General features: G+C 41.2%; 1 protein-coding gene across 5 annotated transcripts in view; it reads right to left on the minus strand.

Annotated features, from left to right (window-relative positions):
• The window catches only part of SGR2 (shoot gravitropism 2 (SGR2)), a 444,740-nt gene that overhangs the window by 310,528 nt on the left and 120,325 nt on the right, over positions 1-13,887 (minus strand). For all 5 annotated transcript variants that reach the window (XM_089378380.1, XM_089378378.1, XM_089378379.1 and 2 more), the window contains exons 5-6: positions 1,714-1,785; positions 1,434-1,586 (exon numbers count right to left, since the gene is read on the minus strand). In XM_089378380.1, the coding sequence (XP_089234506.1) occupies positions 1,434-1,586; positions 1,714-1,785 (225 nt within the window). The remainder of the gene's footprint in view (positions 1-1,433; positions 1,587-1,713; positions 1,786-13,887) is intronic.

The raw sequence follows: 13,887 nt of genomic DNA on the forward strand, positions 1-13,887 counted from the left end.
ATGTTGCACGGGGACCCATACCCACCAAAAAATCCCTCGTACCCGATGTTCTGGCATACCAGGAACTTTTACAGGGCTTGGGAGCATCCCCAATTTCTTGGGAACATCATCGGGGACTTGGGGACTTCCAAGCCGTTCCCAATCTGTCCCAGGCAGATTTTGGGGACTTTTCTGGTATCATTCCACCATCCCCGAGCAAAAAACGGTATGTTTCTCCCTCCTATGATAATAAATCACAAAATCCAAGTAAGGAAATGGGGACAATTCATCGGCTGGCAAGGGTATCGATTCTCTGATTGGACAAATTGTCTATGGAATACTCGATGAATCATTTCCTGCAGGATATCTCATTACTGTTAAGATTGGAGGAAGTGATACACTTCTCAAAGGAGTGGTATTTGGACCTAGCATTTCAATGCCACTTCCACAAATATTGCAACAAAAGTAAAACATACAAATACAGACATGAATATTGGTTTTTCTTCACAGAAATCTTCACCTCCACCATAAACCCCAGTTACCTTATCAGAGGTATATGAGCCAGCTTCTGTTATCAAAACCACAGCAAAGCCAACTGTCATGACAGGTGGAAATAGCCTGTGACAACAAACATGAAGATCTCCATCTTCACCAACAACATGAACTTTTGAGTGAAAAATGTTGTTAACGAAGATATTCATCTTCCCCAGCAACATGGATGTTTAGATGGACAGAACGCTGTTAGAGAGATGCTGGAATCTGTTACTACCTCCATCATTTATATGGCTGGATGGCTGGATGATGGAGGCGAAGATATATATATTATTGACGTCCCCAACTTGCTGTCCCCTGGAAAATTTCAGGGTGCGCTCTAGCTGTACCAGAAACTCGTCCCCCCATCCCCGCCATCCCTCGTCCCCCAAGGCAACGCAACATAGCTAATATCCCAACAAAGTAACCACAAATGTCCATCCAAAACATTACATAAACAAAATAACAATAAATCATTTCAAGTGGGATTTAATCAATGGTAAACTTTGGAAACAAAGTTTTGAGCCTACTTCAGTGTCATCACTTTCATTATTGCCAGTGACAATTTCCATCTCTGCTTGGCCAATTTCTCCTCAGGCAGTAATGGAACTTCACAAGACTGGTAATGATCTTCCACTAGGGAATCATGTTGCACAGTTCAAAAAAACTCATATATGGAAATTCAAATGTTAATGCAAATGAACAACTCAACAATTCAAATGCTAACACACAAACCATTTAAATATAACAAATTCTTAAGGGTGTTGAACTCCATAATAATAGGCCTGTCACTGATGAATTCCTACCTACAAACTGTAATCCATAAACTTGACTAGGCATGTTACAAGCCAACATATTCTTCTCTTGCAGATAGATATTCAGGCCCACATACAATCTTACTACAGCACATGCATTGTACAAACCTGTGTAGGTTGTGGTGAGCCAGAAGGAGCGAAACCCCGTCTCAACTTAATTCCATTTCCTCTAGCACCAATAACGAGAGATATACCAGATGCATCTACGCCAAGCCATGCTTCCCAATTACCATCTTCTCCCATAAAAAGGGCATGTAAACCCTGTACAGAAATATTAACTACAGCTTATATGCAAACAAAGGTGTTTAGAGAAAAAAAGACATGACCCATTCATGAAAGTCTTTCATGCAATCCTCCATTCACGAAAGCAACTACATACATGACAAACCTGAGTTTCACCTTGTAAATCAACTCGAGCAGCAAACTGGCCTGATGGCTGAAATGTACGACGATGCCATACCTGCGTGCATCAACAGTTGCTATTTTATTTAAACATTATTTAGCCACATTATAGAGCTAAAATTGAAGAATAACGCTTCATGGTACAGAAAATTGATGAACAGGAAAATAACTAAATAAATTGAAATATAATGGGTACATATAAACAGCTTTATACCTTAAACAGAATAAAAATAGATCTAAAGTAAACCCGCTGGCAGAGATACATCTGTATGTTTTGTGAAGAGAAGCAACAGGGATTTTCCCCATGTGTACACAAGCTCTTGGAAAATGCCTTGTGGATGATTTGATAATATGGTAGATATGTTATGCATGATGGATAAGAAATCCTAACCTCCTTGAAGGACCGTACAAAGAGAAGAGAATACAAAGGCACAGAAATGAAAAGATACCCTTCAAACGAGCAAATATGTTCTGAATGATAGGCAATTGTGTCTTTAAAAGGAATCCAGATAATGGGAAGAAAATCCCCCACCATCTCGAATAGGAATGGTGAACTCAGAATTTGCAAGCAAAACACCAGTGCTACATGAAATAGATAAAAAGTCATGAAAATATGGATTCAAAATGCTATTCCATTCAAAATGAATTCCTACTGGATAAAGAAGAGGAATTCGTCTCTCTTGTGAAAAAGCATTGGAAAGGTTATGACATTCAGGGAGGAGGTGTTGGAAAATCAAAGTAGTTATAGTAGGTCTGATTCTCCTTTCTTGATAATTACTTGTGAATATGTTGGCTTCTTTTACTTCTTTATTATCTTAACTTTCATCAAGCAATTACCATATTATGTGTGTATGAAGATCACAAAACAAGAGACACGAGATATAGGCACTATGCTAGGGCAAAACGCCCCTTGAGGGGAAAACCCAGTCAAGATAACTCTTCCTTTCAATAGTAATCTTTGAGTCTCTTCACCCTAGACCAAGACCAGACTTTCCCTCTACACCAAGTCAGCCTCCCAGATCTTCGACCCCTTCCAGCGACTTCCTGCAACAACGAAAACTTAGGAGACTTCGATCTCTCAATCCAAACCAAGAAACAGAGTGAGAGAGGCACCAAAAGTTCGATTTTCTTCCTCTCTTTAGAGTCTAGACTTCCCCAAACTCGCACTTCTTTCAACCTCCCAGGAACAAACTTCGCACTTCTCCAGCTCTTCTTGAGATATCGAACTTGCTTGAGAGATGCTCCTCCAAATGACTTCGACTAGCTTGTATTGATAGGCTTATTGTGGGTCGAACTAGGGTCCTTTAGGCCAACTTGATCTCCCTTAGACCGACTTGATGTGGAGGGTACATAAATCATATTTGACTCAATACTAAACCTTTTTACATGATTCAAAAGCCCAAGAAGGGTCTCTTTGTATGTACAATGACTCTATAAACTCAATATTAATCCTAGGCGTCCACAATGGGGAGTTTGACTAATATAATGATGACCCAAGCATGAAAACCATGCTTTAATAAGTCATTGTTACAATAATCAAAATTCTTTTCTTTATTCTTTTGACAAGTACATTAATGAAGACCAGACATAGTTACATTTTCCACTAGGAGGCTCTACAGCAAATCATTTCGAGGCCAATCTCAAACTTATAAAAAAACATAACCAAGGAATGGGCCTTAAGAAAAGACGAGCTGAGGATCAAGAACTCAAAGAAGTGGAGAAGGAGTTCCATTCTTCTTTCAATGATGGAGGTGAAGGATTCAAAGATGCTGAGTCAAGGGAGGCCTTGATCCGTTTGGAGGCTAAAAGAAAATCTCTTTTGGAAGCAAAGCAGCTTGGAGACTTAAAATAGGGCAATTTGGTTGGAGAGTAGGGATGAAAATACAAAATTCTTTCAGGCATACACCAAGGGACGCAAGATGTACAACACTATTTGGACCCTCGAGAATAGGGATGTAAGAGATCTCTCAAGTTTCAAAGGTTTGGCGACATTAGGGAAGAATCACTTTCAAGATCTCTTTAAAGCGCCATAGGGGTTAACCATTGCAGAAATCATCTGAGTGGCACAGTTCTTCCCAAGCTTCATTGAGGAGGAGGACAATAGGTCACTCATGGAGGAGGTCTTTGAGGAAGAACTCAAAACGGTCCTTCATTCTTTTCAAAGGGATAAAAGTTTGGGTCTTGATGGTTGGTCAGTTGAATAGTTTTTGGGCTTGTATGACATCAAGCAAGATTTAATAAAGGTTGTTGAAGAATCAAGGAGAGAGGGTAGACTTCTAAGTTCTTCCAGCCTTCAATTTTACATTCATTGCCCTCATCCCAAAAGTCAATACTCCTCTGACCCTGGATAATTTCTATCCTATTTCTTTGTGTAATTATATCTATAAAGTTATTTCCAAAGTGATTGCCATGAGATTCAAGCCTATATTATCTAAATCCATCTCAAAAGAACAGTTTGGCTTCCTAGAAAGTCGATAGATACATGAAGCAATTGGTGTGGCTCAGGAAGGCATTTACAGCATCAAAGTACACAAGCTGAAAGGGGTTGTCCTCAAGATAGATCTCTCAAAAGCCTATGATTGGGCTCATTGGTTATATATCAGGCTCTTGTTAACTCATATAGGTTTTAGCCTAGCCTTTGTAGTATGGATAATGAGTTGTCTCCAAACTGTGTCGTTTGCAGTTCTAATTGATGGTCTTGTGTCCCATTTCTTTCATGCTCAGAAAGGTCTTTGGCAAGGATGCCCGCTATCTCCACTCCTCTTCCTCTTGGTGGCATAAAGCTTAAGCAGAATGCTAGTAGAAGCAAAGCAAAGAGGTGAGTTCAATGGAACAATCATAGCTCAAGCTCTTGTTGTTACTCATCTATTTTTTGTCGACGATGCTCTTATATTTTGCAATGGTTTCATCAAAGATGTTGATGTACTCCTTGAAATTTACTCTTTTTGGGAAAGCCATTGAAACGCTTATAAATGACTACAAATCCACTATCTCCTTTCACAACTTGTCTGACAGAGAGATCCACCACCTAAGAGATAATTTTCCATATGAGATAAAAAAAATTAGACGATGAGCTGAAATACTTGGGATTCCATCTCAAACCAAACATTTATAGCAAGGAGGATTGGAATTGGCTTTTAGCTAAGCTGGAGAAAAGATTAAAGAGTTGGAATCACAAGTGACTTTCCACGGCAGCAAGATTAGTTTTGGTAAAATCTATACTTGAGGCAATTCCAGTCTACTTGACGTCACTAGCTTGGATCCCTAAGTGTATTCTGGAAAAGGCAAGAAGGCTATGCTTCAAGTTCTTATGGGCTGGTCATCAAGAACAATTTGTTCTCCATTGCGTTAAATGGGAAAGGATTGTCGCACCAAAAATTCTTAGAGGCTCGAGGTTAAAAAATATTTTTTTATTCTCCAAATCTTTGGCTAAAAAATGTGGACGGAGGCTTCTGACCACACAAAACCTGGTTGTCACTCAGAAGTATATTGCTCCAAACACGCTCAAAGATTGGATAAGAAGAGAGGAAAAGCCTCGGTCAAATGTTTCTATCATCTAGAGGGTCGTTCTGAATTCCTTTGAACTTATAAGTTCAAGCCTTACATGGCTTATAGGCAACAACAACAGGATGAGGATAGGGGAAGATCCTTGGCCTGGAAGCAGGGAGAGACACATTCTTCCACAACCACACATCAACCTCCTTGGAGACAAACGAGTTTCTAAGCTCTCCCTGTTAAATTTTCATAGTGTTTTATGCTAAAGCCTAATATAACCACTTAAAACAATTTCTTCCAATTTCAATCACCCTAGTAACAGATAAACAATTATAGATAGAACAGTGAACTATAAATGCACAATAGAAGATAGCCAATCACAATAAGACAAATATTTTTGGTCAAAGACTAGGGAGAAACCCCAAAAGGGGGAAAACCCTTAATAAATTCTTCTTCTTCTATTAGTCAATCAATGTTCAGCATGAGATACATAATAGTCCAATTGTACATATACATAAGCCAATCAAAGTCAAACTTCGACCTTCCCAAATCAACCAATCCAAACCAATCAATGATGAGAGAGAAAGTCAAATCTAGTCAAAATATAAGTCTACAATTTTCAGCCTGTTGAGGTACAGTCAATGGTCCGCAATAATCAATCAAAGTCTATAGTCAAACTACCCAGAAAAATTCAGTCAACCCAACATTAAATTCGGCCTTCCTTCCTCAGTCAAACTTGGTCAAAATAGAGACAAAAATCCTTCCTGCAATCCAGTCAAACTTCCACGGTCAACCCGCGATCAAACCCTAGTTCCAACCTATGTGGTCAAAGCCAGTCAAAGTACCTAGAACAGTTCGATGAAAGTCTCCTTCAATTCAGCTTCCAAGACAAATAAGAAATTCGGTCAAATCAAATCAAATCAGCGCAAGTCAAAGAGAGTCAATGTGATATTCCCACTTAGCAACATTGCTAAGGGAAATATCAATTTTTGCCCAGTTTTGAATAAATTCGCATTCGCACTTAGGAAGTGTGGGTTTAGAGGCCCCACATGTATTTTTAATCAAGTAAGCCCAAACATTAGAAGACGGAGGAGGAAAATCGAGCCACTAGTGGTATGTGGGGGCCACCCATAGAGAAATGTGGCCCACAAGGGAAACACGCAGTCATTGGAGTGAAGTTGGTGGGGGGAAAGTCGAGCTAGGCCCACATGGGCATTTTGGAGGCTCTTTGACAAAAAGACAAGAGGCACTCATTTTGGTCATTCATGAATATTTGAGAATTGTCTTAGACTAGCATGCTTGAGCTGAAGCCAAGTCTGCAAGTGTTGTTTAGCACAAGAGTGTTTTCGAGAAAAAATCTCAACCCTTTCTTCAGTGGACTTCGAGTGTCAGCCCAAGGAGGGATTCCCATTCCAATTCGTACCAGCAACAGAGAGTGCAAGTTTGTGGAGAGGTTCAGTAGCAGCGACGCAGGGATTGTGCAGTTCTTGGAGGTACACTTGGAGGTTGAGGAGAGAAGTGAGTTTGGAGTTGAAACTTGAGGAGTCCAGGGAAGTGTTTTGTTGGTGATTGCAACTATTTTGGGGGATTTTTTGCAGCAGGATTGACAGGTGGGTTGAATTACCCACGGCCAAAATTCCAAGGTCAACTATCTGCAAATTCTTTTGTGGGTTATTCTGGGTATTTGGTGGAGAGCTCGAGGTTAATTTCCCAAAATTTTCTGAGCACCAAAGGAAGCCCTAGCAACCATTCTACATAGCCAACATCTCATTTTTTGGGCATTTCAGCACAAAGCCAAGGAAGACCAACGAGCACTGCCTGGAGGAGATTTCATATTCAGCACTTGGGCTCAGCTAGCTTGACTTGGGCAAGCCCAGGTGCATACTTTCCAAGCACCTATTGTACTTCATGCTTTATCAATAAAATGGCTCAACAACACAGTTTTTGGCTCTAAATTGGTGTTCTAATGTTTAAGTAATTTTTTGTGTGTTTATGTCTATGCATGCTTTGATTATTTACCGTAAAATTTCTTTAGGGATATTACAGTGGTATCAGAAATCATAGTCTTGGCTCGGCCTGTGGGGAGCAGCATCAGTCTATGACACCAGAAGACCAACAAAACATAACTTACAGGAGGCAGAGGTACAGAAGCAGAGAGAGACAACTACAAATCACCCAGATCCAGAGGTTACTGAACCAGAGGTCGAAAGGCCAAACATGGGGAACAAAATGGGAGACAGGGGGAGCAAAAAGGAGTTTGCCCAAACTCTTCTCAAGGTCGTGCAGGATTTGTCCAAGGGTATTAAGGAGTTGAGGCAACAAAATTGCAGCAACAACAGGGGCAAAGGGATTCAAGGGGAATTCCAAATTGGTGAGGGCTCTGGTACTTCGCATCACCAAGGGGGTCATGGCCCCAACACACCCCTCATTCCCAACACACCACCCAGGTCCACCATTCCTACATTTATAGCATCCGGCGCTGGAGGGCTGCAAGGGCAAGAGGAGATGCCCATTGGAGACTATTTTATAGAGTATCGATCCTATGGGCCTGACTTTAGAGAGGCCATTTCCTTCAGGGACTTTTGTCAACAGAAAGGTAATAACAAGGGGAAGGGGCAAGGTGGACGAAGCTACACTCATGGCACCGATCTACAGCGCACCATGGGGAGATTGTTCCTCCCAACTTTCGATGGGGCTTCCAAGAGTTCAGCAATACAGCAGGTGGAGACGCTAGATGTCTATTTCCAACTCAATCAAATGACGGAAAGAGAGGTCATTAATATTGCCACTTTGCATTTAGAGGGAGAAGTCCATGATTGGTGGTTCCATGGGCTAACCACAATGGGGCATGCCAGAGTGGCAACCTATGAGGAGTTCACTAGGAGGGTGCTGGTGTGTTTCAAGAGAAGAGACACAGAGGACCATTTTGGGGAGCTGACAAAACTCGAACAAACGGGAAGCGTTGAGGCCTACATTTCAGAGTTTTTGAGGTTGTCAGTGATAGTGCTTGATCTGTCAAAGGTCAGGAGGGTCTTCATGTTTATAGAGGGGCTAGCAGAGCCACTGAAGCGACTGGTGAGATCCAGCAAGCCCACTACCTTGCAAAACGTAGTGGGGAGGGCCCGAGATTTGTAGCATGCCCTACCTAGGGCTAAAGCACCGTTTCCACCTAAACATGGATTCCAGCAAAGGGGAAGAGACACGAGGGCTCCACCACTGAGAGCCAACCAAGGGCGAGGGCAACTGGATGAGGAGACCAAGAGGGACCTTAGGAGGAGGAAATTATGTTCCACCTTTCAGGAACCATGGGCACGAAGCCATAGATGTACAGCAGGGAAGGCTCATTATATTGAGGTCTTTTCCGACAATGGCATGGAGGACGAGCTAGAGCTGGAAGTGGGTGGAGACGACAGCGCAGCATATGTGGAGAGGGGACCACCACCACCACCACCACTGGGGGGAGCTTCTTTCGCACAGAGTGACAGGGATCAGAGTGACAGCCCCTACCCTAAGCATTGTTGCCCTTGGTGTACACTTCGGGCGACAACAAGTGCATTTGCCCAAAAGTTCATCAAATGTTGGGTGCTTTTTCCTGCAACTAATGCTTGTAATGAATGTCTCCCAAGACAAGGGGAGCCCACCAAGTGTCATTTGCTCAAGCTCTCTATCAGATATGACTTCTCCAAAGGAAAGAAGTCAATCTCTTATTTGAGAGACCCTCATGAAATAGGTTGTAATAGATTCAGACTTGTTCATCTTGATGTCATGAAGTTGATTCTTCAAAGAGAGAAGTTGATTCTGAAGTAAAATAGAATCTTTTGTAGCACTATATGCGAAGTCTCCTAGGCACTGCACAATGTGGACTCCCTTGAAAGAACTACAATTCGAAGTCTGTAGAAATTCTAATCATATCAAGCCTTATGACATTCAAATTTAAAGAAAAAGGATCTAGTCTAAGCATGGAAGGTGACAAGTTCAAATATCTCTATGACAAATCAAAATTGACAAGCCTATATCTCAAGTCTATCTATGAGAACAAGATAAAATGACCAATTTACTAAAGTCTATGTGCTATTACTCTGTGAAAGAAAAAGAGTTGGATTATGTTATACTTCATTATGAGAAGGATTGCAATCCTGGACCTAAGATATGAGAAGTCTTTGGAAGATATAAGTTATACCTCGACCATTTTTTTGGTTCCCTGTGCAAAGCATTATGCAAATTCTATGACAGTGTCTTGGCCTATAACATTACTCCTTGACACATGCAAAGGACTAAAGTTTGAAGACCTTAGAATACAGGGTGACTTCATTACAGTGATCTCTAAGTTGATCTCGTTAGAAATAGAAAATAGACCTATGAGGTTTTTGGTTCTCTAGAAAATCATCTTGTTGAACCTTAAGTTTATGGTACAGTGGAAAGGGACCGAGACAATGATCATCTTTGTAATTCTGTACATGAAATATGATTAAAAAGGTATACGAAGCTTTACAATAGCATCACAATATGCAGGACGATATGATCTCGGACTCCATCCAAGACCATCCTCTTCGTCTTGGCCATCTCTTTCTTGAAGGTAGCCCGATGTGTGGATCTGCTAGCTCTGCCATGACATTCATCATGAAATCCTTCAGACCATGCTTATCTAACAAAAATTGCATTATTGACTTCAAGATGCCAAAATTTGAGGCTCCAACAAGTCTATCGTGATCTCTAAGCCCTGTTGCGGCCATCCCTGCAAAAACTCAAAACTGGGAAATAAACTTAAATCTCCTCTCTTTCCTACAATCCTGTCTCTGCTACTTGCACTTCCTTAGAAAATGTGTAGATCTGCTACTGCTTGCCTCCAGATGTCTTTCTCTAGTAATTCACACTACCTGCTACCTCAACTGGGCATTGCTCTACCTTCCGGAAGTCCTTCTACAGAAACTGGCACACGTACTGCTACTCCGGAAGCTCGCACTGGCTAACTGGCAAAACTGACTAGAATTTTGCTCTGGGCAAATCGAACTTTTCCTGCACTTTGCCTCTGAAAATGGATCTTTGCTTAGCAATTCGCACTACTTGGCTGGCCTGCGCAGATCTAGAGAAATTGTGCTCAGATCTCCCTCTAAAACTGCAAGATCTCACTTCCTTTTGCTTTTGAGCCTTTGATCTGATCTTCCATGCTCTAATACCATGTGAAAATTCCTTGATTGCAATAAACTGGAAACTACTCTTCTAACTGATGCAATTTATTTATCTTTTGTTAATTACATTAACATCAAATTACGAATAGCTCACAATTGCAACCTTCACCAAAAATAAAATACGTGGATAATTCATCAACAGCCGAGTTGCATTCCCTGTAAATATGTTGACATGTAACAGAATTAAATTGTGCTTTTAAAATCAGAATTTCATACAAAAAATAAACTGGAAGTTAAAAAAATATGCACACACACACAATAAAATGACACCAATATTTTTGGACTTAAAAGTCCTCGGAAAAACCCTGAAGGGAAAACCGGTGCAGCAGATGAGGGCTTATTTTCTTATTATGCAACAAATTCTGAGTACAATATCTAGATTCCCAACTGGCAATCCTCTGACAAATAATCTAGCCAAAATAATTAGGAGACAAATTCTACCTCTGCAAAATAACTTGCCTTCCGTCTAGCCTACTCGCACTGCCTATCTGGTTGCTCACACTACTGGCCTGGGCAAGTCATACAGCCTCTGAATCAAGCTCAAATTGGGTTGTCTAACCTCCTGATGCCTCTAGAAATATTCTTTGCCTTCCGGATGATCTTTTCGACCTTCGGCAACTAAAATAAACCCTTCCTAGCAATTCGCTCAACTAGACTAGCTAACTCGCACAACCTGGACAACTTTCTCTAAAGAAGATTTTGGCCTCCCTTTTCCTGCTTTTCCGGCATTGGAAATGTTGGAAATACTGAGAGGGGGGGTGAATCAGTATTTCTTTCAATTGTTACTTTTACCAGTTAGATCACTTATATTTAGAACACAAAATGAACAATAGGAATAAATGTTTTTATTAATATAATCTTTACAGTGAATCAAGTACAATATATGTAGGGCTCCAACCCTAAATGAAGACACCGATCTTCAATCTTCCAAGCACCAACTTGGACTTTAGTGAGGCTCGGACCTCTACGGCACCAACCTTGTGTTTAGAGGCTCCAACCCCTAGGGCACCAACCCTATCTTCTCAAGGCACCAACCTTGCATTTACAGGCTCCAACCCCTAGGGCACCAACCCTTCTCTGATACAGGCTCCGCCCTGGTTTCTTAAGGACACCGATCCTCTAGGGCTCCAACCCTATCCTCCAAGGCACCAACCTTGTCTTTTCGAGGCTCCAACCTCTTGGGCTCCAACCCACTGCAATACTTCGTCAAGATATGTTTGGTAGTAACTCACGACTCCCAAAATCTTCTTCACCGAGCCCTGTCAATCTTCAGCTTCACTGTAGTCTTCCACTTTACATCATCAATGACAACCTTGTCATATAGAAGGTGTCACCACTATTCTTCATGGTACCCAATCAAATCCTCCAAGTTTACTTCATGATGACTTCAGCACAGCATCATGTCTCCAAGGATGTTTACAAGGCTTCTTCAAGTCTTACTCATCCACACATCACAGGTTCCAGGTGACTGTTCTTTTCACAAGTCAATAAACTTCAGACCCAAGCTTCAATCTTCCTATGAGCAATAATCCTTCACTGCATCAGACCACTATTCAAAATATCACACTGCCCAATGCACCATGTTGCACCAAGACTTCAACAATGACAATCCTTGCACCACACTACACCATTGTCCAACGCACCATGTTGCACCAAGACTTCAGCAATGACAATCCTTGCACCACACTACACCACTGTCCAATGCACCATGCTGCACCAAGACTTCAGCAATGACAATCCTTGCACCACACTACACCACTGTCCAACGCACCATGCTGCACCAAGATGTGCTCAATAGGTCTTCTACAAGACTTCAGGGGTCTGCTTCACAAGATCTCTCCCAAGTCTTATATCAGTGGTCCTCCTTCTTCAAGCCTTCAATTTCTTGACAGAGCCACAGATTCTTTACACCTCCAGATTCATTATTGTTGAAGACACACAAGTCCCATACTTCTTTTACCCAAAAACTTCACTTATTCACATAGGTCTGAGTTATGAATGCGAACGAAACAAGATAGCACCAGTGCGAGCCTCTGATCTTCTATACAGTCTGAGGTTTGTAGCGCTTGATCCCTTAATAGGATTGTCTTAAAGTCCGAGTTGCTATAGGATTATCTCCACAGGTCCAAGCCCTAATTCTGGACTGCAACAGGTTTGAGGTTTGGTTTAATTGTTCTAAGCCTTAATCCAAGGTTGCAACACAGATCCGAGCCTCAGAAAAGCAATATTGTTCCATCCTTTCACAAGAGGCTGGTCAATTCTCCAACCCGTGGTCCAGTCAACCCTTAGACACCCTTTCGCAGTATCTCTATTATCAATCCACAATTTTGTCCCCTTTTCCGCAGCTTCCACAAGTGTATGACCCTTGTTATATGGTTCACAAGATGTGAACTCGGTTTTTGTGTCACTTATATGATCTTCACTAAAATTTCATGACAAAAACAGAGGTCTAACCTCTTATATATATACCTATTCATCCTCACAACGAACAATCACGTCCTCCAGGATAGGCCGACATGAATTCTCTGAACACAGGTTGGCTCAATAGGCAGAGAATTAATTTAATCTTTAAAAATCAATTTCTCCTAAACTATTAGGAGTTTCAGGTCATGTAATAGCTCATTGGAAAGGCAAAATTATGCTCTATAAGATGGTATAGGTCTCATGATGAGATTCTGCCTCTAAGGAGGTGAAAAATAATTTTTAATGTGACTGGTCGTTATTGAGCGCAGAAATGGAGTGTAGGACAGAATGGCTTCATGGAGAGTAAGGCCATTTGGGTTCTTCATTGTTATAGGGTCATAATGTCATCATGATATGGTTCATCCATGTCATCACTTAGTCTTCCAAACCTCATCAAGCACCATCATTAAGTGTGGACATATAAGAGTATAACATCATCACAAGTATGGCTTCATTAAGAATATTGACACCTCAATCAATGCCATATTGACATCAATGACAACCTAGATTAACAGGAAAACTGTTGGAAACTCCTCCAAAATTTTCTTTGTTGCTCCCTCTCTCTGAGGCTCTCCCTCTGGCTCGAACTCTTCCTCGCTGAATCTTTGCACACTATGTAGCTCAATCTGCCTTGCTCTCTCTCTTGCAATTGTATCTATCTCCATCCCATCAACTTGCTCTTATAATCTCTCGTTGGAGCTTCAATGGCCATGATTAGATCCTCATCAACGACTAAGATCATCTTAGACTCAACCCATGTGAGTCTCTACAGCATTCTCGATCATGCTTAATTAATTCCCATTAATTAATCAATTTTCCTAAGTTGAACTTAGGCATTTTTAATTATTGATCAATTAATTTAATTAAGGTGTTTCACAAGCTTACCTCATGAAACCTTTTCTGGATTTTGGAGTCCTATGTTCCTTAGTCTCCTAAACACAAATCGAGACTAGAACACCTGTCTGATGTTACCAAAATCTAACATAGATCTCTATAGGGATGGATAGGTAAGT

The sequence above is a fragment of the Pinus tabuliformis genome, chromosome J (genome assembly GCF_031772625.1).
Source record: "Pinus tabuliformis cultivar Carrire ecotype Pingquan chromosome J, CPIR1, whole genome shotgun sequence".
NCBI lineage: Eukaryota > Viridiplantae > Streptophyta > Pinopsida > Pinales > Pinaceae > Pinus > Pinus tabuliformis.